The sequence below is a fragment of the Erythrolamprus reginae genome, chromosome 2 (assembly GCF_031021105.1).
Source record: "Erythrolamprus reginae isolate rEryReg1 chromosome 2, rEryReg1.hap1, whole genome shotgun sequence".
Taxonomy (NCBI): domain Eukaryota; kingdom Metazoa; phylum Chordata; class Lepidosauria; order Squamata; family Dipsadidae; genus Erythrolamprus; species Erythrolamprus reginae.
This window is the reverse complement of record NC_091951.1, coordinates 185,645,994-185,673,583: the sequence shown is the minus strand read 5'-3', so window position 1 is coordinate 185,673,583 and position 27,590 is coordinate 185,645,994. Positions and strand designations below refer to the sequence as shown.

The 27,590-nt window shown below is 41.1% G+C and overlaps 1 protein-coding gene across 1 annotated transcript; it reads right to left on the bottom strand.

Annotated features, from left to right (window-relative positions):
• Positions 1-26,277, bottom strand: PRR13 (proline rich 13). Its single transcript, XM_070740753.1, has 4 exons — positions 26,192-26,277; positions 11,205-11,251; positions 8,562-8,983; positions 1-1,529 (listed from the first exon to the last, which is right to left on the bottom strand). The coding sequence occupies exons 2-4, from the start codon at positions 11,221-11,223 to the stop codon at positions 1,491-1,493; spliced, it is 480 nt and encodes a 159-aa protein (XP_070596854.1). The 5' UTR covers positions 11,224-11,251; positions 26,192-26,277; the 3' UTR covers positions 1-1,490.
• Positions 26,278-27,590: the final 1,313 nt, after the last annotated feature.

The window sequence follows — 27,590 nt, the reverse complement described above, 5'->3', positions numbered from 1 at the left end:
TTGATTCTTTTCTGGAGTTTTATTTTGTAGGCATAAAATATCACGCTACAATTCAGGCTGAGCATTAAATCTTTTATCAAGGGAGAAGCAAGTTTAGGACAAGCAAAAATCAGACTTGTAATTATTGTCACTGGCCAGAAAAACAATCTGTAAAATAGAACCCAACATTTCTAACAAAACATGATACTTTTAAGTTCAACCTTGTAGGCATTGTGCAACTTAGGGGCACACAATTTTCAGGAATGATAGTTGTGAAATTTTTGTATAGTCTTTCTGACATACAAGATGTAAACTGAGATGGAATGTACACAATACAAAGTCTTTTGATTTACACACTAATCCCTTTACTTAAACCTGATAATTAAACACAATTACTAAAGTTACTTCCAATAGATTTTATGCATTTTTTGTCCTATTAAATGCTATACTTTGGTGGAGAGCTACTCTGGACGGGCTTTTGGATCCCAACCAAGGTTATTAGAAATCCAATGCAGATCTCAATTTGTGCCAAGCTGGATAATGATGTGATTGTGGTTGTTTCTCTTTAAAAACTGGCTAACTGCAAACTTCTCCTTTCATTTTAGAAACGTGTCTAGGTATTACATAAGCAGCCAGTTTAAATGGAGCATCAATAATGCTGAACTGAGGAATGAGAAAATGCTTCTTCCAAACGCGGAAGTTTGGAACATATTATGTAATATGTATGTAGCATGATCTTTCAATACCCTGGAGCAATTTACTAAGATACTGCTGTCACAAATTAAATACAAATGTCGAGCAAAGATTGCAGCCATGAACAAAGTGCTTCAGTGAAGCAAACCAGGAGCCACCAAAATGTTTGTGTGCTGGAGAAATTAAGTTTTCTAAAAATATGCTACAAATACATGAATGTATGTAATGACAAAGATAAAGGAATATCTCAATAAATTTCTGCATGCATACTGTTATGCATTATCCATTATCCCCATTATATTTTGTGATTGTTTTGAAAGCGGATTATTCCAGTTTCTATTAAATAAGCAATACTTCCCAAATGCAGCTATAATATTGAGCAATCTCCACTTTTTTGTCCTTTTCTCCAGGCACGATTACACAAACATTACACAAACTTTGGTGAATGATAATTTTTAAAAAGCACTTGGGTGGATTTTGCCCTCCCAATCAACCTGAAAATAATCATTTGATTGGTTCCCAATAAAATATTTGGAGCGCCAGGAGAAGGTTTGATTGCAGAAATGTATAATCACAATTGCCAACAGTTGCAGGTATACTGCTTTGGAGCCCAGTAGTGGACTCTAGCCTCCCAGCAGGCAGTCCAGTCCTATGGATAAGCTTGACGCCTGGCCACCTTGGAGGGCAGTCAAGAAGCAAGCAGATGTCATTTTTATCTAGTAACCAATCTAGTGAATATTCTATGGATGCAGGAAGAGCAGTGCAAGGATCAGCCATGGTGGGAAACGATGCCGTTGGAAAGTAGGGAGACATGTCAGTTAGTCACTGCTGCTGGAAGAGGAGGAAGAGGAGGAGTGCTGGGGGAAAAAAGAGAGGAAAGTTTACAATTGTCAAGTGTCGATAATTATGACATATACAGTAACAGCTATAATTATGTCCATGTATGCAGGTTTGCTGTTTTATAGAATATTCATATTTCTGATTACCACCACTACTAACTCCGAGTCTTCGGAGAGGGGCGGCATACAAATCTAATAAATAATAATAATAATAATTATTATTATTATTATTATTAGTTATTATTATTATTATTATTATTCTAGGTATCGGGGGGGTTGAGGCTGAGTACTTGAACATCAACATTTCACTCTTTGTACATTATATGCTGAGTAGAATCTGTGACGAAAATGTGAAAAAATAAATTCCAATCACTCTTTTAATAATAACAAATGCAAGGTAGAGCTAAGGAAATAATATATATATATAAACTAGTAAATATTTGAACCCCCCGAAATTGGTGGTGGTGGGATTGTCAGTCAGGTGATGGGCACTTGCATTGTGCACCGTTTTACGTTTGTTTTATGTAACTTTATGTGCAAAACCAATAAAAATATATTTTTTTAAAAAAGAAGAAGGGCAGGTTTTTTACAAGCAAAAATTGCAAGAGAAAACCAATCTAAAAAGTTTCATCAGGCTAGAAACCAGGCGACTTGAATTCTAATCCTGCCATAAACATTAAAGCTGGTGACTTTGGGCTAGTCCAGGGGTAGGTAAGGTTGACTCTTCTATGACTTGGGACTTCAACTCCCAGAATTCCTGAGCCAATCATGCTAACTCAAGAATTCTGGGAGTTGAAGTCCACGTGTAATAGAAGAGCCAACTTTGCCTACCCCTGGGCTAGTCAATTTTCTTCAGCCCAACTCACAGGTGGTTCTTGTGGGGAAAAGAGAACGCAGGTGCTTTTGAGTTATTTTATACAAATAAGAAATTTTAAAAATCCAAAAACAAATTTCAAAATCCTATTAATTCCTTGTCACTCCTGCAAGTCACATTAATGCTAAATAGAGTAGAAAGCTATTTTGCAAGGTCTCAGTCGTACTTGTAAAGCTGAATTCATTTATATGGCCCTCCAAAAATATTTTTTCTGGACAGCTTGACAGAATGGCAAAAGAATAAAGCACAGTTTTACAGGTAGGACCCCTGTTCCTTTATGGAACAGTGCCACCCCCCCCAACAAAAAAAGTTGGAGACTGACTCTTTCAAAGTAGACAGAAGCACTTCCTTCTTTCAAGGGAGCATTGACTATTGCCCTGACCCAGCCTTTTGGTACCTCTCTGATGATATTCAAAGGAATGGTCCAAATTACTGGTGGCAGGACTAACATCACAAACAACTCCATCAACTTCCTTAATATTAACAAGCTCAAGCTCCTCCCAGGGAACTTTAATTAGACAAGGTTTCAATAATCTGATTGTATGTCCAGCTAGTGGTGGCAAACTCCAAGCAACTCTTAAGCAGTTGGATCCTCTGGATATTTTGAACATTTATGACAGAGGTCTAACAAATAATGTCCAAGCCCATCACTCTCTTAAAAAAAATCTTAGTGACTTTAAGTGGCTGTCAGATAATAATTTATGTATACCATATGAATAGGAAAAATACTGATGACTGTTCTTATCTCCAAAGTGTAGGCTCAAAGCTGAGACCCAGAGATGGGATTCAGCAGGTTCTGACAACTTCTGGAGAACCAGCAGTAGAAATTTTGAGTAGTTTGGAGAACCGGTAAATACCACCTCTGACTCGCCCCGCCCCCATCTATTCTCTGCCTCCCAAGTCCTACCAGATTGGGAGGAAATGGGGATTTTACAGTATCCTTCCCCTTGAGTGGGGAGGAAATGGGGATTTTACAGTATCCTTCCCCTTGAGTGGGGAGGAAATGGGGATTTTACAGTATCCTTCCCCTTGAGTGGGGAGGAAATGGGGATTTTGCAGTATCCTTCCCCTTGAGTGGGGAGGAAATGGGGATTTTGCAGTATCCTTCCTATGCTATGCCCACCAAGCCACACCCATAGAACTGGTAGTAAAAATATTTTGAATCCCACCACTATAATAATAATAATAATAATAATAATAATTATTATTATTATTATTATTATTATTATTATTATTATTATTTTATTAGATTTGTATGCCGCCCCTCTTCGAGGACTCGGAGCAGCTCACAACAATGAGTTCCTACCTCGGTCTGATCAGATCAGTTTTTAGTCAGGACCTTTCTAAGAGTCTTCTCTGTTAATTATTAATAAATAATATAATTGTTTATCAGGGTTTTTCTTCTAGAATGAAGTGTTATTCCTTTTCTAGTTCTGCAGTGCACACCAACCCGGAAAGAGAACTTTAGAAGACATATCTACATTCCATGTGGCTGTGTGGATCTAATGAGTAAGCATAATCATATTAAGTTGATTTTATTATAATTTTTTTCCAAAAGTAAGACTGTAGTCCTTTGATTGTGGAAATGTACTGGGGGGGGGGGGAGGAGGAGGTGGGCAGTCAATATCGAGTAAAATAAATGTGGGTTTTTCAAGATTGCCCTATGCGGGTCTCTTGTTATTAATTATTAGACATGTAACAAGAGACCCTGATCAGCAAGACGTGAGTAGCTGCTCCCCCCAAACCAAATAGCTGCACATGGAGCTCTCTCCTCAGTCAACACCAATGGTGTTGATCAGTTATTTGGAACGCAGCCAGAACAACAAAAGCAGCCTCTGTTTCAGATTGTCACTGCTGTGCTAATTGGTACATTGACTGCTTCTGAAACATTCCTTCATGCATAGCCACAAATTAGGAATCAAACCTCACTGAGCAAGGCTTCCCTTCTCCTTCTCCTCCCCAAAACAACAAGTTCCTCTGTTCCTCCTCCTCTTCCTTCTCCTCCTCTTCCTCCTCCTCCACCATCACCAAGGAGTAAATCGTAGATTCCAAATATGGGTCCAAATCAAACAGCCTTTGAGATTCTTCAGAAAACAGAAGATATGCCGTATTTTTCGGAGTATAAGATGCACCTTACCTTGAAGGGGGAGGGGGAGGAAAATGGACCTATCATGTATTCATCTGGCTAGTGTCCTTAGTCTGTTCAGCTTCAACACATTATTTTATCCCCTGGTTAAGGGCTGAAAAAACCCTTTTCAGAAGGAGCAGGAATGAAAACAAACCTGCAAAGACTTAGGATAGGAAAAACTGCTTGGAAGGGAGGAGGAAGCTGGGAAGATTGTTAGCACCTAGTTAGGGCTGGAAAAAAAAGTTTTGAAAAAGCAATATTTGGAGTATAAGACACACAAAAGAATGGGTGTCATTATCAAACAAGAGAGTACTAATCATTGAAAGATATGATCTACAGTACAGGTGGCATAAATACTTATGGAATGAGGAAGACAAAATATACAAATATTTCAGAGATCATTATATCGGAGGAATTTTAATTAAAAACTGGTTGGAAATGAGGAAAAAAAAATATTTTCAGATTCCTAAATGGCTATCGCCCTTGGAAGCACTAATGCATCTGAACTTATTTTGCTTAAATAATAGAATTACTTATAAAAAACTACTTAATGAACAAAACCAACTTAAATCAAGGGCAGAACTAGCGGAAGAAGGAATAAGCATCAACTGGTGGCCATATTTCCAACTGCAAAACAAATATAAAACAGATTTGATAAGATTTGATTTCCAATCGATTGACCAAGAAATAGACAAAATTTTAGCAGGCCTGGAGGAAAAAACAATTTAACGTTTGTATAAATGTATGCTTAATAATAAAATGGAGGAGAGAGAGTAAAGGAAGTACTGTATTTTTCGCTCCATAAGACGCAGTTTTTTTCCTCCCAAAGTAGGATGAAAAATCAGCCCCGTCTTATGGAGCGAAGATGCAGGCAGGGAGGGGGGGGTAGGCGCTGGAGCAGAGGGGGCGCAGGGACGGGGACAGGGGGGGGGAATCGTCTGAACGCGGTTCTGAGTTGGGGGCTCGGGGGGGGTGCTGGAAAGCCCCCCAGGCCGGCTGCGATCTTTTAAAACAGCCGTGCCGCTTCCCAGCTGACTCCTGAAGCCAAAAGCCAAAGGCGAACTTCCGCGCTTCAGGAGTCAGCTGAGAAGCGGCGCGGCTGTTTTAAAAGACTGCAGCCGGCCTGGGGGGCTTCCCAGCACCCCCCCGAACCCGCTTCCCAGCTGTTAAGTTATTATGTTATTGTAATAAATATTTTAGCCCACTTTTTGGCTCAAAATATTTTTTTTCTATTTTCCTCCTCTAAAATCTAGGTGCGTCTTATCAGCAGGTGCGTCTTATAGAGCGAAAAATACGGTAATGATCAAGTGGGTCAAAAACATAGGCCACTCAATTGACTTAGATGATTGGGAAAACTTATGGAATTACAATTTAAAATTAACAATCTCTTCAGTCTATAAAGAAAGTCTCTATAAAATATTTTATCGCTGGCACCTTACCCCAGTAAGATTAGCCAAAATCTACCCAGGGCTCTCTCCTAAATGCTGGAAATGCAAAAGTGAGTTAGGAATATATTTCCACATGTGGTGGATAGGTCTAGAGGACAGAATCTATTAGAAAGTTTTGGAAATAGACAAAAAAGATTACACAAGTTGACATTAAATTGGAACCAGAGATTTTTCTATTAGGAATGGTCGGCACAAAGATTTAAAAAGATGATTGATATCTAATTATACATTTGATTACAGCTGCAAGAATTCGTTATGCCCAAAACTGGAAAAAGACTTCACACCCACCAATGTACATATTAAAAACAAAATAATGGAATTGGCAGAAATGAATAGATTAACTATGCGTATAAAAGGAAAAGAAGACTCCGTCTTCTACAAACATTGGGATAAATGGTACAATTGGTTGGGGGGGGGGAAAGAAGAAGAAGGGGAAAGGAAAAAAAATAACTTAAATACATCACACTAAGGCAGTGTTTTTCAACCAGTGTGCCGGGGCACACTAGTGTGCCGCGAAACATGGTCAGGTGTGCCGCGAAGCTCAGAGAGAAAGAAAGCAAGAGAGAGAGAAAGAAAGCAAGAGAGAGAGAAAGAGAACAAGACAGAGCAAGAGAGAGAGCAAGAGAGAGAAAGAAAGCAAGAAAGAGAGAGAAAGAGAGGGAGCAAAGGAGAGAGAGAGAAAGACATAGAGGGAGGGAGGGAGGGAGAGAGAAAGAGCAAAAAAGAGAGGAAGGAAGGAAGAGAAAGAAAGAGGGATGGAGAGAGAGAGAAAGAAAGAGGAAGGAAGGGAGAGAAAGAGGGAGGGAGAAAGAAAAGCAAGAGAGAGAGAGAAAGAGAGGGAGGGAAGGAGAGAGAGAGAAAGACATAGAGGGAGGTAGGGAGGGAGAGAGAAAGAGCAAAAAAGAGAGGAAGGAAGGAAGAGAAAGAAAGAGGGATGGAGAGAGAGAGAAAGAAAGAGGAAGGAAGGGAGAGAAAGAGGGAGGGAGAAAGAAATAGAGCGAAGGGGAGGAAGAGAGAGTGAGAGATTATTTTAGTCCAAACTTTTTTTAGCCCCCCCCCCCGCTCAATGTGCCCCAGGGTTTCGTAAATGTAAAAAATGTGCCGCGACTCAAAAAACGTTGAAAATCACTGCACTAAGGTGATCTTATGAGAACAAAGAGGATGAGCTTTTTCAGATATGCCATAATTTAGATAGGCAAGGATTAGTTAAATGTTAGAAATTTTATGACTAGATAAGACACTTACTTGATTTAGAATGACTTCTATCTGACATTAACAATTAAGTATTTTTACGAACCTTAGTTATTATTACTATTATTATAAGAAATAAAGCTAAATTATATAAGCATTTATGGTATCGATATGAATATTTGCAAATAACTTAGAAATGTATAAGTGACAACATGTAAGGAAAGAGAGAGCAAGGTCGTCTCTCTCGTTTAAAAAAAAGGGGGACACAAATTTTCAGCCTGTTTTAGAGAGGAAAAAGGTGTGTCTTATACTCTGAAAAATACGGTAGATTTGCGACAAAAACATACTTTGGCAACAGTTAGAAATAAATCATAATTCCTAATATGGATAGTCCTCGACTTAAAACGGTTATTTTAGTGACCGTTTGAAGTTTACAACAGCGCTGAAAGAAAGTGAAGTGATTGCTTTTCACACTTAACGACTTTTGCAGCAATCCCCATGGTGATGTAATCAGAAGTCCAGATGCTTGGCAGCTGACCCGTACTTACGTTTGCAACATTCTGGGGTCATGTGATTCCCTTTTTGCGACCTGACAAGCAAAGAATGCAGCTGCGAGAGCAATCATGGTCTTTTCCAAATATGCCCATGTAACTCCAACACTCCGCAGTCTGCATTGGTTGCCGATCAGTTTCCGGTCACAATTCAAAGTGTTGGTTATTACCTATAAAGCCCTTCATGGCACCGGACCAGGATATCTGCGAGACCGCCTTCTGCCGCACGAATCCTAGCGACCGGTCAGGTCCCACAGAGTTGATCTTCTCCGGGTCCCGTCGACTAAACAATGTCTGGCGGGACCCAGGGGAAGAGCCTTCTCTGTGGCGGCCCCGACCCTCTGGAATCAGCTCCCTCCAGAGATTAGAACTGCCCCTACCCTCCTTGCCTTTTGTAAACTCCTTAAAACCCACCTCTGTCGTCAAGCGTGGGGGAACTGAGACATCTCCCCCTGCCTATGTAGTTCTAGTGCATGATATGACTGTATGTATGTTTTTTATATTGGGGTTCTTTGCTTTTAGATTTTTAAATGTACAAGTGTTATTTTAGATTTTGAGTTATTAGATTTGTCAATGTATATTGTTTTTGTCACTGCTGTGAGCCGCCCCGAGTCTGCGGAGAGGGGTGGCATACAAATCTAATAAATAATAATAATAAAGTCAATGGGGAAAGCCAGGTGCGCTTAACAACCGTGTTACTAACTGCAGTGACTCACTTAAAGACTGTGGGAAGGAAACCCGTAAAACGGGAGGAAATTTCGCTTTTAGCAAATTTAGAAAATTTGGGCTCAGTTGTGGTCATAAATTGAGGACTACCAGTATATCCCAGGTTTGCCATCCCACCCTTCTCCGACTGACCTTTCCGTGCTCCTTGTGGTGTTTGTGTGGTTTATGCATCTTGTGCGCCTTCTTCATCTTCTTCTTCATCTTTTTAGCAGCTTTCTTGTCCATTGGGTAGGCGCCCACAGCAACAGCCCCAGGCAGCAATGGGTTGACTCCTATTCCTCCTGGCATCCCAGGAACGGGTGGGGCCAAAGGACCACCAGGCGGGATAGGCTGATGAGCAGGATACGGGGGCTGAAAGGGATGGCCCGGGGGACAGGCAGGTTGCCCCGGGATCCCTACTGGGGGAACAGGGCAGGGGCCAGCAGGCATAGGTGGGAACGCAGGGTTCACTGAAGGGAACGCAGGGTTCACAGGAGGTGGGTATGCGGGGTTGAAGTCACCTGGGTAAGAAGGGTTGGGGGGAGGAGGTGCTCCAGGGAAGGCACCTGGCTGCCCTAAAATGGAAGGAAAGAAGAAACAAGAGGTCTGCTACTTTTGGTGAAACAAATCTGGCCTTTTCTTTCTTTCTTTCTTTCTTTCTTTCTCTTTCCTTCCTTCCTTCCTTCCCTATCTCCCTGCCTCCTTCCTTCCTTTTTTCCTTTCTTCCTTGTCTCCCTGCCTTCTTTCCTTCCTTTCTTTCCTGTCTCTCTCTCCCTCTCCTTCTCTTTCCTTCCTTTCCTGTTTCCTTCCCTTCCTTCCTTTCATCCTTCCTTTCCTATCTCCCTCCCTCCTTCCTTCCTTTTTTCCTTCCTTCTTTGTCTCCCTGCCTCCTTTCCTTCCTTCCTTTTCTGTCTCTCCAGTTCTCTCTCCTTCCTTTCCTGTTTCCTTCCCTCCTTCCTTTTTTCCTTTCCTCCTTGTCTCCCTGCCTTTCCTTCCTTCCTTTCCTGTCTCTCCCACTCTCCTTCTCTTTCCTTCCTTCATTTCCTGTTTCCTTCCCTCCTTCCTTCCTTGTCTCCCTGCCTCCTTTCCTTCCTTCCTTTCCTGTCTCTCCACCTCTCCCTCCTTCCTTCTCTTTCCTCCCTTCCTTTCCTGTTTCCTTCCCTCTCTCCCTCCCTCCCTTCCTGGCTCTTAGCAAAGATTAAAACATAAATAATAACAAAAGCTCTAAAAACAATCTAAAAACCATTTGAATCCCACAATTAAAGACCATACATGGCTGGATCTCGATGGTACACCATCCGATCCACGGCCCCAGGCCTGCAGGAAGAACCAAGTCTCTATAGCTTTCCAGAAGGCCAATAGGGTGGGACAGTCCGGATCTCAGGAGGTAGTTGGTTCCAGAAAGTCGGAGCAGCCACAGAGAAGGCCCTCCCCATGGACCCGCCAGCCGACATTGACGGGACCTAAAGAAGACCAACCTTTGTGGAATGCCTATCACTGAAGGGCTAATTTGATCACAGAATTCCTGGTTCTATTTTGTAGCTTTAGACAAGCACATGCTCAACCCAAAGCCCAATTCCTTCCTAACCTGTACACCCAAATTGCTGCTAAACTGAGGCATTCTATGACACCGTCAGACCGTCCAATACATTTGGATTAAGATTGGACTGGGAAAGGCGAGTTAGTTATCTTCAACTCAGGATCGATGCAAGTACCACCAACTCCTATTTCCCCAAAATTTTATAGTAGTGTGCTCAGCGATAACCGTAAGACCTCTCGCAGATTTTCACCCAATGGCAATAGCAAATGCTTTTGCTCTTTGAGCAACATCATAAAGATGCTTTGGCTTGGGGTTTTGTTTTGTTTTATTTTTAAATAGAATTTAACCAAAGATAACCAAATCTGAAAGCAAATCCGCCCCCCCCCCCCAAATTAGCAAATCAGGTTATCTTAAGTTCCATCACTTAGGGAGAATTCGGGGTGCACATCTGGACGTCCATGACAAAAGCATTCCCCCGTGTTTGTGCGTCTCAACCTTAAGCATGTCTCTTAAAAAGGAAAAACCCAAATGAGCCATCAGTGAAGCGTATCTGGCAGGCAGCGGTAAGGAAAACGCACAGGAAGTTCTTCCACAGATTACTGGAGACAGACTAATTCGGCTGCAGGAAGTGGGCTGGCTGAAGTTAATTGCAACCGGCCATAAATGCCTTCAGAGTTGCTTCTGGACGATTTCCTTTCCACAGGAAATTTGCAATACTTTTGCCACCAGTGTGCTAATGCTGTTACATTGACAGTGTTAGGAGGCACCGATATAATGGCATTTAAGGTATTATGGGGGGTGCGAAACAGAGAGAGAGAGGGAGGGAGGGAGGGGGGAGAGAGAGAGAGAGGGAGGGGGAAGAAAGAGAGAGGGAGGGAGAGAGAGGGGGGGAGAGAGAGAGAGGGAGGGGGAGAGAGAGAGAGGGAGGGGGAGAGAGAGAGAGAGGGAGGGGGAGAGAGAGAGAGGGAGGGGGAGAGAGAGAGAGGGAGGGAGAGAGAGGGGGAGAGAGAGGGAGGGGGGAGAGAGAGAGGGGGGAGAGAGAGAGAGAGAGAGAGAGAGACCATGGCAACAAATCTATTAATTCAGCAAGGATCCTGCATTCCAAATGCTGCCAAATGCTGGTCTCCATTAAAGCCTCCACTCTTGAGGCCAACTACTTGCCCAGAGAGATTTAAGAGGCAATGACACACTGCACTTAATTTGTGCTTTTAGAGAAGTATCCTAGCAAATCCCATTAAATCGCCTTCCCTTTTTACCTGCATTGGGATCCCACATGGTCCTTCCCAAGAGAACAATCTGTGAACTGAGAGGAGAAGACACAAGTAAGACCAACAATGTACAATTAGAAGGCCATCAGTACTACACAAACCAGCCATCTAAAAAAATGCAATGAATCCCTTTTCCATTCACTTTTTCTCCAGGGTCAGGTTGCATATGGCAGGTGTATATCTATGTATATTATTATTATTATTGTTATTATTATTATTATTATTATTATTGTTATTATTATTATTATTATTGTTATTATTATTATTATTAATTAGATTTGTATGCTGCCCCTCTCCGTAGACTCGGGGCGGCTCACAACAGTGATAAAAACAATACATGGTAACAAATCTAATAATTAAAATCTAAAATAACAGTTTTACATTAAAAAGTCTAAAAAGAAAAAAACCCATAGACATACATTGTTTGTTTTCATTATGGATTGGAACAAATTACAATGGCTTGTTTCATTTATGAAACCAAATCATAAATCATGAGTTTTAAACAATCTTGGTTGATTTCACACATCTCATTAAGAACCTCCACCCACCCACCCATCCACCATCCAGCACAAAAACATGATGTATGAATTTAGCAAGGAGTAATTTGGGAAAACAGCACAGTGTGAATTTCAGGATTCTTGACATATTTTTTCATATATATATATTAGTATTTGTATTTCTTACTCATACCAATTTTAACAATATCCTACACAGCAGGATAGGAAGTGCACCCAAACACAAGAAAGCAGGGTTTTTTTTTAAAAAAAAATGTTATAAAGTTTTCTAATATTCATGTTTCATACCAAACTCTCAATAGGTTTGAAGAATTATAAAAAAGGAAACGTTTTGAACTTTGAGAAACTTCCCGTGTTTTATTCCCTTTTGAGATAAATCATGCAGAAAAATATCATGTTGCAGTGAACAAAGGAATTCAAAGACAGACAATAACAAAAAAGTGAGCAATCTATAAACACGGCTTTACAAACGCCATTCATTCTATAGCCTTTTCTACTTTCCTATCCTTGAAACCATCTTTGCTTCCACTAAGCTCATGCAACCAACATTGCTTTTTGCTCTTCTTGGGGTCTCCTTCAGCCATAACTTTATCAGTTTTCAACTTCCTTCATAGACAGGCAGTCCTAGAACTTATAAACGCAATTGGGACAGGAATTGCTGTTGCTAAGTAAAGCGGTGTTGAGTTGTGCCTGATTTATTATCTTTTTAAGCAATTTATTGTTTGTTAAGCAATTCGCTGCAGTCATTAAATGAATCATGGTTGTTAAGCAGATCTAGCCTCCCCCATTGATGTTGCTTGTCATTTTCCATCTTTGGTAAGTTTCCACCAAGATATACAAATTCACCCACTTGCTCTAGGGCAGGGGTCCCCAAACTTGGCAACTTTTAGATTTATGGACTTCAACTCCAAGAATTCTCCAGCTAGCATAGCTGGCTGGAGAATTCTGGGAGTTGAAGTCCACAAGGGTTAAAGTTACCAAGTTTGAAGACCTAGGATTTGCCAATTATGTATAACTTGCAAATATTCACTCCTTTTTCAGTCAGACCCAGTTATTTTCTAATCCATATTCCATTTTCAAGTGTTTTGCATGTTCCATAATTCAAGTGATGTCTACTTTATTTATTTATTTATTTATTGGATTTGTATGCCGCCCCTCTCCGAAGACTCGGGACGGCTAACAGCAATAACAAGACAGCGTACAATAATAATTCAAAACTAAAAACAATTTAAAACCCATTACTGTATTATAAAAACCAAACATACATACAGTCATACCATGCATAAAATTGTAAGGGCCTAGGGGGAAAGAGTATCTCAATTCCCCCATGCCTGGCGGCAGAGGTGGGTTTTAAGTAGCTTACGAAAGGCAAGGAGGGTGGGGGCAATTCTAATCTCTGGGGGGGGAGTTGGTTCCAGAGGGCCGGGGCCGCCACAGAGAAGGCTCTTCCCCTGGGTCCTGCCAAGCGGCATTGTTTGGTTGACGGGACCCGGAGAAGACCCACTCTGTGGGACCGAACTGGTCGCTGGGATTCGTGCAGCAGAAGGCGGTCCCTGAGATAATCTGGTCCGGTGCCATGAAGGGCTTTATAGGTCATAACCAACACTTTGAATTGTGACCGGAAACTGATCGGCAACCGATGCAGACTGCGGAGTGTTGGTGTGACATGGGCATATTTGGGAAAGCCCATGATTGCTCTCGCAGCTGCATTCTGAATCAAAACAAAAACATGTAATAAACTTTATAATCTCACAATCAGTTGGTTTGCAAAGTTTCTAGCATAAAGCTGCAGAACGCTTCTCACATTTTGTTCATTGTTATCTCTTGAACCGTTTCTGCCAAACACCTTGCCATGTACATTGATCAAACTCTGCTTTCTGAATTCACTCTTCTTTCCTACCGTTTAATACAGGAGAACAATTGTGGCATTCTTCAGGGACATTTTAAACTATGTGCCCAAGCCGTTCCATACACATAAATTCACATCTGAATATTTTTTTTAACTACACCATATACGCCTGCACTCTTGTTCAACAAATTCACAGCGCCAAAATTTGTTTAAAGTAACTTTTCCTCAAACCCAAACGTTTACAATGCACATTTCAACTCCGCTTTTGACATCTCACTATCATTCCCAAACTTATTTCTAAAATACACAATCGTACCTCCACCTCATTATATTTAAATTGGTCTCTCTCTCTCTCTCTGTGCCGAACTCTCCCCACATAATTATTACTGTGAGGGGAAAAAGAGGAGGAAGATGACACATTGAATTGGTGAATGAAAGGCCAGATATGAAATAATCGCTTAAATAAGTTCAGCACTTGTGTTTTTAGTTCCATTGCCTCTAGTAAAGGCTCCTTTCTTAACCATTTTCATCCACTTTGAAAACAATTCTTTTATTTCTACACAAAAACTCTACATTTCCCTCTGTCTTTTTATAATCTATTCCTTATTCTTTGACTACATTTGTTGCCCTTTTTTTTCTTCCTAAACACATTATATCATATCTTTCCCACAGCAGGAACCATTACCTTTTGTGGGGGGGTTTCTCACCCACATCCTTTTTCATCTCAAGGGGCTAAGAGACATTATTTCTTCTGTCCCCCATTAGCATATCTACATTTCCTTTCCCTTCCCTTTTCATTTTTTTAAACCATTTTAAAAATCCTAGCATTGGCGTGTTATCCAAATGAGATTAAAACATTTAATATTAAACTGAACATTCAAGGCAAGAAAGACATCATTTCAATGTTTAGAATTCCTTGTGGCCTTAAAGCCCTGAAATGATTTAAATTCAAAATGCTACCTTCTTTCAACAATGTCCTTACAATTCCAGAATAAATATTACAGCTTTTCATTTCCAGTCGCGTCCATGTACACTCAAAACAACATTTAAAAGGACAAAATAGAATTAGCATCCTCTGGTTTTAAGGTCTTAATGTTCCAAGACCAAATGATGGGAACATGCATCGACCAATACATCTCCATCAAAGCAAATCAATTTTGTTATTGCAATTAGACTAAAAGAATACATGACGGAAACCTGGCCAAGAAAGCTACATAAATTACTCTGCATTAGACTGAGACAGGATAAAAAGCCCCACTCTTTTTCACTTATTCAGTCCAGAAAGGTTAACAATTTTTCCTGCCAAATATATTTAAATCCATTACAATTTGCTTCTTATGCAAACTCTTTACTTGAGCCTTGCTATAGGGAGGAACTGACTGCAAATGCCATCCTCATAGGCAGGATGATTCCCTCACTGGCAATTGCTGCGTTGAAATACACTATGTGCCCTGAAGTGGTCATTGTTACTGTATACATTTTTCTCTATGAACATTTGCAATGCTACTATTGTAGGCACTTGGGCTCTAAAGGATTATGTGCACAAGCCCCCACCCACATCCAAATGCTCCAGGTCAGGTTTATTTATTTGCAGCAAGGAAGGAAGCAGAAAGTCTATAGCGCTGAAAAAGAAAAGGCTTTATCTACATCAGTGGTTCCCAAACCTTTTTAGTCCACTGCCCCCTTGGTGCTACAAATTCATCCTCAGTGCCCCCCATCCTCACCTCCTTCAGGTGGGTGTGGCTTGGTGGTCAGGTGGGCATGGCCAACTTGTAAAACGTGGTGAAACTCACTGAACAATACTCTTAGCAACCAAAATTTTGGGCTCAATTGTGGTCATAAGTCTTTCTTTCTTTCTTTCTTTCTTTCTTTCTTTCTTTCTTTCTTTCTTCTTTCTTCCCTTCCTTTCATAGAACATATTGGGGTGGCATGCAAAGGAGATGAACTCACTTAAGAATATTTTATATCAGTATCTTAGATTTGTTTAATATAATCCTTTGCACGAGTTATATTCTCATGTTTTACTACTCAATTTTAGCATATTATACTGCATTTTAACTTGTTATTTATTCAAATTCCCTCTATTTTAGCCAATTTTATTGTACAGTATTTTAACCAGTCACAGTTTTATGACGACCGATGTGGTCCTTTTCCTCGCTTTGATATGGTCGATTGACTAATCAAATAAAGTTGATATTGATTGGTTGGTCTTCCCTTCCTTCCTTTCTTTCTCTTTCTTTCTTTCCTTTCTTTTTTCCTTCCTTCCTTCCTTCCCTTTCTTTCCCTTCCCTTTCTTCTGCAGTAGAAAGCAACCTCCCCCAAGGCAAATATCTTGTGACAGCAGCTATGAGATGCTCCTAAAATTCCAAATTACTCACCAACCCCCTTATTATTTATTTTACTTATTTATTTGTCAAACAAGTATAGTATTATAGTGCATATTAACATAACATAAGTAGAACATAGTAATAGAAAGGATAATAAGACAGTAGGACAGGGACATTAGGCACATAAGTGCACTTATGCATGCCCTTTACAGACCTCTTAGAAAAGGGGAGAGGTCGATTGTAGATAATATAAGGTTGAAGATTTTGGGGTTGGGGGAAGCAACAACAGAGTCAGGTAATGAGTTCCAGGCGGTGACCACTAGACCGAGGATTCCTGACATAGAATTTATGGCTTATAAAATATGTACAGGTATATCTGGATGAGAGAAAGTGAGGGCATCACTGAATGTGTGAATGCACAGGAGAAACATCCATGCCTTTTCCAATCTTTCTGTTCTTGATAGCAGGAGAAGGAAGAAAGTGCTCTGGCTGACATTTGGCGTACTTTCCTGGCGAGGCTTGGAGACTGCCCAACACACCCATCCACCAGCTCTCCAGGCAGCGCCACTATCTCCCTGCCTTGCTAAGGCCCCTGGCAAACTCCTTCTTCGTGTCCCGTCGACTAAACAATGTCGTCTGGCGGGACCCAGGGGAAGAGCCTTCTCTGTAGTGGCTCCGACCCTCTGGAACCAGCTCCCCCCTGAGATTAGGATTGCTCCCACCCTCCTTGCCTTTCATAAACTCCTTAAAGCCCACCTCTGCCGTCAGGCATGGGGGAATTGAAACATCTCCCCCTTGCCCATGTTGTTTTGCTGTTTGTTTGATTGATTGTGTGCTTGTTTTTTATATATATTGGGATTGTTTTATGAATTTCTTAACTTAAAATTGTAATTGGATTGGTGGGCATTGGATTTGTCACTATGTACTGTTTTTTGCTATTGTTGTGAGCCGCCCCGAGTCTGCGGAGAGGGGCGGCATATAAATCCAATAAATCTAATCTAATCTAATCTAAAGTTGGCAGAGCTCCAGAGGTGTACGCTCCGATGCTTCCCAGCCCACGAAGGTCCTGGAGCCGAAGGCAAGAGAGGTGGCAGCAATGGCAAGCGCATTCTAGCCCGGCAGCAGCACATTCCCTGTCATGTGCCATCCAGGAGCGTGATCTCCGGGCTGTTATGGACCTTGGCAGGGCAGGGAGAAAGTGATACTGCCTTGACAGGAAGGTAAGCTGAGTGCCGGCTGGACCCACCTGTTCCCACCCGCCCCTTGCTCTGGCAGTCTCCCAGGAAGTGTGTGGGAAGTGGCAGTGGGCAGAACCGGGCAGGGTAGAGCCACTGGTGTAGTAGCGCCTGGCGAGGAAAATCCGGCAGGGAGCTGCAGCTGATTTTCTCATTCAAGGCACCATGGGGCGGATGGGCTGGAAGAAGTACGGTTGAACGGGGTTGGGGCAGTACAGCCTATTGTGCCTTCTCTTGCCTCTTTCTCCATCCCAGTGGGTGGAAACCTGGGTGTGTCTTATACACTAAATGTAGCCCCACATTGCCACCCACCCTTTGACCTCTACCTTCCAGCAATTTACCTCTTTGCAGCAAAGAGAACAGAGCCTGTTAAGCCAAGCAACTGATTAGCAGCTGCCTGACCTGAGCTGATTGCGGCTGCAGGCAGGCTGCGTGCTAAAACCGAAAGTGAAACTAAAGCTGCAAGGAGGCAAATTGCTGGGAGGCAGAGACAGAATTTTATTTTCTGGTGCTAATCGGACTGCTGAAACTGGATGCAAGGAGGTAAGTCAATAACTATAAATGTCTGTAGAATGTTCAAATTATTTAGCGGTCACTTTTCTACTCTTTCCTCCTCCCGAATCACTGCCCGCCAGGCAATCACTCTGCCTCAAATCCTCAAGTTACAATGTTTCCGCTCCTCCATTCAATCCAATATTTGTACCTCCTTTTTGGGGATCTCTTCTCATACCTAACATTTTTGTGACGATTTCTTAATCTTCGCTTCCTTCTCTTCATCTGTCAGCACTTGGAACGTGCCAAAATGGCTGGTTTATTCCCGGCTGGAATCAAGGGAGTATTCCTGAACCTTTGGAGAAATTGCCTTTCTCTCCGAGGTCCTTGGAATTTTCTCTTTTTCTGTCTGTCCCTCCGAGGTGCGTAGTGTCTTTTTAAGGCTTCCAGCTTGGAAAATGGAGATCTGTTTCTTCACTCCTGCTCATGCTCACCTCACCACCGGAAGTCCAAGAGGTAAGATCTTTTTCTGTCGTAAGCTTCTGTTTTGTCGTTTGCGGGGAAGAAGAAGCTCACGAAAGAAACACCACGGAGATCTGACCTGGGGCAATGGCATGTGTGCCAGCATAGATGGCTCTGCATGTCTCCTCTGATATGCGTACCGTAGGCTTTTTATATTTTATGTTTGGTATGAATGTGTTGTTTGGTTTTAAATATGATAGGGTTTTTATATGCTTCTTTTTTAATATTAGATTTATTTCGCTATAATTTTGTTTTTTATTATTGTTGTGAGCCCCCCCCCCCCCGAGTCTTCGGAGAGCGGCGGCATACAAATCTAATAAATATTATTATTATTATTATTATTATTATTATTATTATTATTATTATTATTATTCACCATCACAGCAACTGCAAATCCATCTGGTGGTGATGCTGCCTATATCTTCTTACCAAAAAGTACGCTTTCTACTTTGTCAAATTCTGTATAGCAAAAGCCATAAGAAAGCAAAAACTTGGGGATAGGAAACTAATTAAAAAAAACCCCAGCAGCATCTACACGTATTTCCTAATTCAACATGTGGGGAAAGGCCCAGATCTTCAAGGCTCAAAGGATGAGTGGGTTGGGGATAAAGCCCAACAGAGATTGCTGGGATTCTATCAGATAGTTTTAAAGATGGGATCCGAGAACCTCAAGGGACGAGTGAACTTGTAAGGTGACCAATTAGTGATATGCTTCCAATTATTATTTTCCTTTACTTGTTTACTTCTAGTTGTTAATGTTTCTTAATAACTGACTATAATGATTTCAGGTAATCATTGTTTTATATTTATTTTTTGAGGGTGTTGCACACTGCCCTGAGGCCATTTCCATGAGATGGACAGCTGTAAAAAATTGATTAGTAATAAACAAATATGCCCACAGTCAAATCTTACTTGTCACACAGAAACAATAGGGGAAAGAACGTTCTTCAAATAGCAAGAGATAGACCAATTCTCACTTTGCAGTTTTAACTACCATATTTTTCAGAGTATAACACGCACCTTCCCCCCCTAAAAGAGGCTGAAAATTTGGGTAAATCTTATACTCTGTGTTGTGGTTAGCTCTGGCCCAGCTCCTGCCCCAAGGAATGTGGAGGTGGATGCAGGGGAAACATCAACATGTCATAGGCCTGTTTTATTGCCGACAGAGGCAGGTAGTTCAGTGTCTTCAGACGAAGAAGAAGGTGGGGGTGACTTGGAAGAGGGGGGCTTGGCACACAGCCCAGGAAGCCAATCTCCATTATCTTCGGTCGATTCGGATGAGGAAGTTTTGGACCCACGCAGGCACAGAGTTATGCGTAGAAGAGACCAATTGAGGACATATTACAGGAGATAAGAGAGGCCACCTGTGTTTGGGTGGGGCTCCAGTAATTAGTGCTGCTGATATAAATAGCAGCGTGTGGGGTGGGCCGTTGTGGAAGAATATCTGATCATTGTGCTTCAGGACCGTGCCTTGCTGTCTCGGGACTTTGCTTGTTGATTTTTCACGACTTTGAAACCAAAGCAGAGCAAAGTGTGTGTGTTTCACTTTGTGGAAGAAGGAGGGCTGTGATGTTTCTTCACAGCTGCAAGCTAAGTAATTAAGGACTGATTAAGGGACTTGTACAGACTACCAGATTGTTTTGGGACGAGTGCTCTTTGCAATACAAAAAGAGCGCTTAGTTTATTTTGAATTTTGTGATAAAGAACTTTGTTTTGAATTTTCAAACCTGTGTGTGTCTGAAATTTGTACCCTTGAATTTTTGGGAGAAAATCAGAGAGCCCGGCAGAGCACTCTGAATATAGCTTTTTTTCCTTTTTTTAAAAAAAGTTTTTTCCCCCCAGCTCTAACAAAGTGCTAACAATCTTCCCGGCTTGCAGGATTTTTTCATTGCTACTGCAAATAAGTTTTTTCCCCAGCCCTAAGTCTTTGCAGGCTTGTTTTCATTGCTATTCCCTCTGAAGATTATTTCTTTTTTCAGCCCTAACCAGGGGATAGAAGAATGTGCTGAAGCTGATCAGATTAAGGACTCTAGCCAGATGAATACCTGGTAGGCAGATTTCCTCCCCTCTTTTCCCCCCCCAAAACGAAGGTGCGCCTGATATTCCGGTGTGTCTTATACTCTGAAAAATACGGTACTCATAAACATCCATACAGGTGGTCCTTAACGAAAGATCAAAATTTCTCTTGCTCTGCGAGGCACTTAAGTGAGTGGCACCTCGTATTGCAACCTTTTTGCCACAGTTGTTAAGCAAATCACTGCAGTGAATCATGCGGCTGTTAAACAGATCTAACTTCCCCCATTGACTCTGCTTGTTGGAAGCCAGATAAAATGGTGATCACATGACCTTGAGGCAGTCATAAATATATGCCAGTTGTTAAGTGTCCGTATGCTGAGCATGTGATCACAGGGATGCTATAACAGTCTTAAGTGTGAAAACTGGTCATAGGTCACTTTTTTCAGTGCTGTGGTTCAAATTGCCACTAAACAAATGTAAATCAAGGTCTACCTGTATATAATTAAAGAGGGCTGAAAAAATTTAGAAGACAAAAACTCTCTTTGCTGCTGTGTAGGGATCATCTGGATTTTTGCAGCCTAGATATAATTAGATTTAGATTAGATTTATTGGATTTATATGCCGCCCCTCTCCGCAAACTCGGGGCGGCTCACAACAAAGTAAAAACAATACATAATAACAAATCCAATACCCACCAATCCAATTACAATGTTAAGCTAAAAAATTCATTAAAAAAACAACCCCAGAATATTAAAAAACAAGCACACAATCAATCTAACACCAAAACAACATGGGCAAGGGGGAGATGTTTCAGTTCCCCCATGCCTGACGGCAGAGGTGGGTAATCATAATCCTAATTACAAAGTAGCACTATGTTTGTGTAAAGTCCCTAAGGGTTAGATCCCTCCTCTCTGTAACAGGAAGACCAGCCTCAACACGAGGTTATTTAATAGTCTATACCAGAGCAATGGTTCTCAACCTGTGAGTTGTGACCCCTTTGGGGGTCGAACTACCCTTTCACAGGGGTTGCTAAGACTATCAGAAAACACATATATTCCAATGGTCTTGGAACCGAGACACCATTCTTCTATCCGTCTCCAGGCGGGTACACCCACATTCAAATAGACCAATAGGGAAAAAAACCCTGTACCATGGGAACTTCTGAGCATGCGCAGAAGCCAAATTTCCAGCACTGCGCATGCCTCACCATCTTATTTTTGCCCTTTTTTTGCAATTGTTTTTTAAAAATCGGCACTGCACATGCATGTGCATGCAAAATGCATGCATGGCCACGAGGCACAACTATGCAGCACAGGAGGAAGCGAACCAGCAGCGAGGTAAGTTAGAATGCACCCGAGTTTCCTAATAATTTTGTTATTTTATGGTTGGGGATCACCATAATATGAGGACCTGTATTAAAGGGTCATGGGATTAGGAAGGTTGAGAACCACTGATCTAGAATAGTGGTCCACAACCTTTAAGGCACCAGGGACCAGTTCCATGGAGAGAGATTTTTCCTGCAGACCGGAGGGTGTGTGGTTTTCTATGCTGCCTGCCTCCCATGGGTGGGACTTTGCTTATTTACATGGCCAGGTTTCTGACATGCCACTGCCAAGGATTGGGGACCCCTGGTCTAAAACAAGGGTTGCTAAACTCGGCAACTTTAAGACTTGTAGACTTCAACTCCCAGAATTCCCCCACCCGCACTCCATTGCCAAGTTCAGAGAGCCCTGTCTAAAACCTGTAGCAGAAAGAACTCGTGATACTAAGTGTATTTCTTGTGGGAAGGACAGACAGTTGTTGTATTGGTTAATTCTCATCCGAGCCATTCTTAAGAGTCCCCTTTCTCAATATATACCTTCCAGCAGTATTGGAAAGACGATTCAGAGGGGGAAAAAATACTATTTCAGAAATTATAAACCCAGCACAGCTTTCACCCCTTTACAAAATTGTAACTGACAGTTGGCACCTGATTGTGACATTTTAATCATTTCCAAAGACCTGGGGACACCTAGGATCCAAGGTGTTGGAACAGAGGTGTCAAACTCAAGGCCCACAGGCTAGATTCACCCTGGAAACAGCAAAGGACTGGCCCACGGTGCCTCTGCAGGAGACGATCGCAGCCAAAAATGGAACTTGGGAGCCTGTTTTCTCTGGCAAAGCGCTTGGGTCAATACACGCCCCCCCCCGGACACGAGTGATGTCGAGCTGGCCATGGCCCTCCCCTCGGTCAACCGCAATCCTGATGAGGTCCTCAATGAAATCAAGTTTGACACTCCTGTGCTAGAATAAAGCAGCGCACACTTTCTTGTGGACTTTATAATACTCTGTAGTTTTGTGCTGAGGTATTTGCATTAATTCTACTTTCTTCTCCTGCTATGGGAACATGGAGTTTTCCAATATGAGGTCGAGCCTTTGTAGATCAGAAACAAAATCACATTTTGTTCAATCAGGTCCACAAAATTATGGAAGTTATGAAATGCTTATATGACACTAGCACACATGCCTACAGTAAGAATGCTCCAGCAAATGAGAAGGAAATCAAACAAGAGGTGAAGAATTCAGTTGAAATTCAAAGACCATAAAGGAAGTCACCTGGCAACCAGTAGCGACTATAATTAAACAAGAATACAGTTCTGTACTTCTTCCTTCCCTCTCAGTTGATCAGATAGAAATATGGATTTAAAAAAAGTTGAACCAGATTCCCCCACCTTACATAAATGACTATTATTGTAATTAGAATCATTGTCTCAATTTCAATAATCTGCCCAAGTGTTTGGACTACATTATTTGATGTACAAAAATAAAACCCCATTTTATGAGATCTGGGGAAACATTTTGGCATAATGTCCATAGAATAGAATAGAATAGAATTCTTTATTGGCCAGGTGTGATTGGACACACAAGGAATTTGTCTTGGTGCATATGCTCTCAACGTACATAAAATAAAATATACATTTGTCAAGAATCATGTGGTACAACACTAAAAGACTCTATATAATCTTGGAATAGTGATTGCTTGGCAACTCAATGTAAGTCTACTACTGTGTGGCTAGAAAAAAGGGCAAATGCAGTTTCATGCTGCACCCCCCAAAATAGGCTCCAAATTACAAGAAATAATCATTAATCTGATTGGCCAGATCCCATCTGGAGTAGCTGTACAGATACACTTTAAGAAAGATGCAGACAAGATGGTAATCTCAGACAAGGGAAACAAGGATAATTAGAAGATTGGAAAGTAAAGCCTATCAAGGAATATAATAGGACCAACTACCTGAAAAGATTTCACAGAAGGAGGAAAGATTTATTCTCCATTGGCCCAGAATATAGGTCCATAAACAATTGCATTAAGCTATAGAAAGTACATTTTGTTTGACCGTCACGGGAAAAATAAAAATCTACCAGTAAGAAGAGTTTGATAGTGGGTCTAACTACCCAGATGGCTGAGGAGACATTCTTCATTGGAAGGCTTCAAACACAGATTATATAGCTTTGGCAGGGGTGCTTTAATTGAGATTTTAACAGAATCTCAACAGTAGAGACCTTCAAATTTATACGTTCTATCATATCTCAAGACCTAAAATGGTCACCTAACATGATAAAAAAAGCACAACATAGAATGTTCTTTCTGCGCCAACTCAGGAATCTCAAACTGCCCAAGGAGTTGCTTATACAGAGGGATCATTGAGTCTGCCATCTGCACCTCTATAACTGTCTGGTTTGGTTCTGCAACCCAACAAGACCGACACAGACTTCAAAGGAGAATCAGAACTGCAGAAAAAACAATTGCTGCCAATCTGCCTTCCATTAAGGACCTGCAGGGTAGTGAAAATATTTACTGACCCTTTGCATCCTAGACATAAACTGTTTCAACTTCTACCTTCAAAACGTCACTACAAAGCACTGCACACCAAGACAAGACACAAGAACATTTTTCCCCAAACGCCATCGCTCTGCTAAACAAATAATTCCCTCAATACTGTCAAACTACAGTATTTACTAAGTCTGCATTACTATTACTACTAGGGTTTTTTCTCATCATTCCTATCACCCATTTCCTCCCACTTAGGACTGTATGACTGTAACTTGTTGCTTGTATCCTTAAGATTTTTATTAATATTGTTTCTTCATTGCTTATTTGACCCCTATGACAATCATTAAGTGTTGTACCTCATGATTCTTGACAAATGTATCTTTTTATTTTATGTATGTTGGGAGCATATGCACCAAAGACAAATTCCTCGTGTGTGCAATCACACTTGGCCAATAAAGAATTCTATTTAGCACTTCATGCCCTCTTCCAATCTATAATTCCGCAGTCCCAGTTCCATCATTGTGTCAATTTAACATCTCCTCTCCCTTTACTTTTCCCAATTTCTCATATCTTGCTCTTATTTGCCCAACACAGACTCCATATACTCTTTTACACAAAATGTACTTACACTGTTGACATTAAACAACACTGAGTGGAACTAAAAACAACACGTGACAGTGTATATAATATGCCTGCTAAAGCTCAGCCAACTGTGCCCACCCACTGCCAGGCTGTTCTAATGCAACCCTCCCCTCAATTTTCAGCAGCCCCCAACAGTGAGCCAGCATCCTGCATTTGCTGAACAGGCTCAGCAAGGTGGGAGTGGATTTCCCAATAATTTTTGTATCTTTTTCGCTTTTAGGTTTCTCCAAAATTATTCCTCCCTTCTCACTTAATGAGTCTGCTTCTAACATCTGGGATTTTAGTACTGTACAAGCCTCTTTAAGAAGATATGATACTCGAAGTGCAGGGATTGTGAAGCTCTTTTATGACCTATGGACTTCAATTCCCAGAATTCCTGAGCCAGAACAAATGGCTCAGGAATTCTGGGAGTTGAAGTCCACAAGTCATAAAAGGGCTATAATTCCCCATCTCTGCTTCTAAAGGGATAGTAAGTGAACTTCTGATAGGATTCATCAGTTTAAAAATCTCACTTTTAGGATGAAACTACTGTATTAGATAGTAACTCCAAACCTCACACATCTACGTGGATTACTAAAAGATCATCACCAGGATTAAGGGCTCTAAAATATTAGTGTGCTTATGGTTACTAACAACTTAATTGTATTGCTTAGTTTTAAAGATGGATCATAGTTTTAAATCTCTTATTCAACCTTGACAGTTTAAAGATGTCAAGGTTGAATAAAAATTTAAAATTATGATCCATCTTTAAAACTAAGCAATGCAATTAAGTGGATCTGAATTCTAAGAATTCCACCACCAGCATTTTTTTGCTGGGGAATTCTGGAAATTGAAGTCCACACATCTTATTATTGCCAACTTTGAAAAATACAGTTCTAAGACTCCAATTTTATTTTCTACGGTGCTGAGGTGTCAACCCTTTATTTGCTGGCAATGCCAGTAGTGTAATTTGGAGGTAAAAATAGAGTAAATCCAACTCGATCAGATTATTAACCGAGGTGCATTTAGGATGTCAGCAAGGATGTCCTGAAAATTGCATTTCCATTTAAATGTGCAAGACCTGTTCCAAGCTATACAGTATTTACCTAATGGTAAAAATTACACACCAAGTGGTGGACCACCAAATCACTTCAGTCTCAACTCCCTTTTATTTCAGCCGCTTTCTGGGTTCTCAAGAGGTGCAAAGTGAATCCACGCATGCTATTAGTTTATCATTTATTATTTATTTGCTTTGTCCAATACACAATAATACACAATGAAAGTTATAGAGGATATATACGAGTAGAATGTATCAAAGAGAGAATAGAGGAGAAAATATAGGAGTAAAATATAACTAGAGAGAATAGCAGAAAAGATGGAAGAGATACAGTATATGATTAAAATAAAGACGTTGATTAAACGTCTTTGAGAACTCAGAAAGCAGCTTAAATAAAAGGTGGTCCAAATGGCTAAATGTGTCCTCCCTTATGTCCACACCCACAGGGGAAACAAACACCCATTTTTCCCCGCAGAAAAGAAGACGACCCCAAAGGAAACAATCCCACCCAAAGAAGAGTTAACTACCTTCAACGCCTCTCCCCGCAGCAGCACTCTTAACTGCTCCAAACTATCACTTCCTGTATCCCTTTGCACCTGACACCAAATTGCTCGCTCCCATTGGCTCAGCGCGCTTCTTTCCAAACTTTCCATTGGTCGAAAATGATGTCCATCAAAAATCGCGTGCTTTTCTCTCTTTCTCTCTCTCTCTCTCTCTCCCCTTCTTCCCCTAGTTTACAGAGGAGGAGTTGCAGAAAAGAACAGTATATGGAGTATAATAAGGGGAAGGGTTGGTGGCTGTGCTTCTGTCGCTACCGTATAAACAATTGTGGCCCGGTTTAAAGTTTTTCAATGGAAGCGATGCACCTCTTTTATTTCCGTTCAGATCTTGAGATGGAACTTGCAAGTGAACGGGAAAAGGGCCTTGTGTATAAAGTGTAGAAGTTTGAAACAGCAAACGCCAACCAAAGGATGGCAGGAGGGGAAACAACAGCCACTGTGGTGGCTTTACTTGGCATCCATTGTTGTTCTAAATATTAAAATCACTGACGCATGGTCGTTTTCTTCATTAAGGTGGCTTGTTACTGCCTCCTACGTAGCTTCTGCTCTGGCAATCTCTCATTACTCACCAGAGTTTACAAAACCTTTGCCAGACCCATCCTTGAATACGGCTCATCTGTTTGGAACCCATATCGCATCTCAGACATTAACACCCTTGAAAATGTTCAAAGATACTTCACCAGAAGAGCCCTTCACTCCTACACTCGAAATAGAATACCCTACGAGACTAGACTTTCAACCCTGGGTCTAGAAAGCTTAGAACTAAAACACCTTAAATATGATATAAGTATTGCCCACAAAAATATATGCTGCAACGTTCTGCCTTTCGGCAACTACTTCAGCTTCAACCACAACAACACAAGAGCTCACAACAGATTTAAACTTAATATTAACCGCTCCAAACTTGACTGTAAAAAATACGACTTCAGTAACCGAGTTGTCAAAGCGTGGAACTCATTGCCAGACTCTGTAGTGTCATCCCCAAACCCCCAACACTTTACCTTTAGACTATCCACGGTTGACCTCTCCAGATTCCTAAGAGGTCAGTAAGGGGTGTGCATAAGTGCACTAGAGTGCCTTCCGTCCCCTGTCCTATTGCTCTCCTGTATCTCCTATACCATTCTTCTTTCCTATATTCATTCTATTCTTTCACTGATACATTTTATTCCTATTTCTTCTATTCTTTCTTAGATATATTTTACTATGAGTATATCCTCTATAATCTTCATTATATATTTACTATATGTATACCCAATATAACTCGCAATGGACAAAATCAATAAATAAAATAAAGTAATAAAATAATAGAGCTGGAAGGTACCTTAGAGATGTTCTAGTCTAGACCAAGCTCAAGCATGAGAACCAG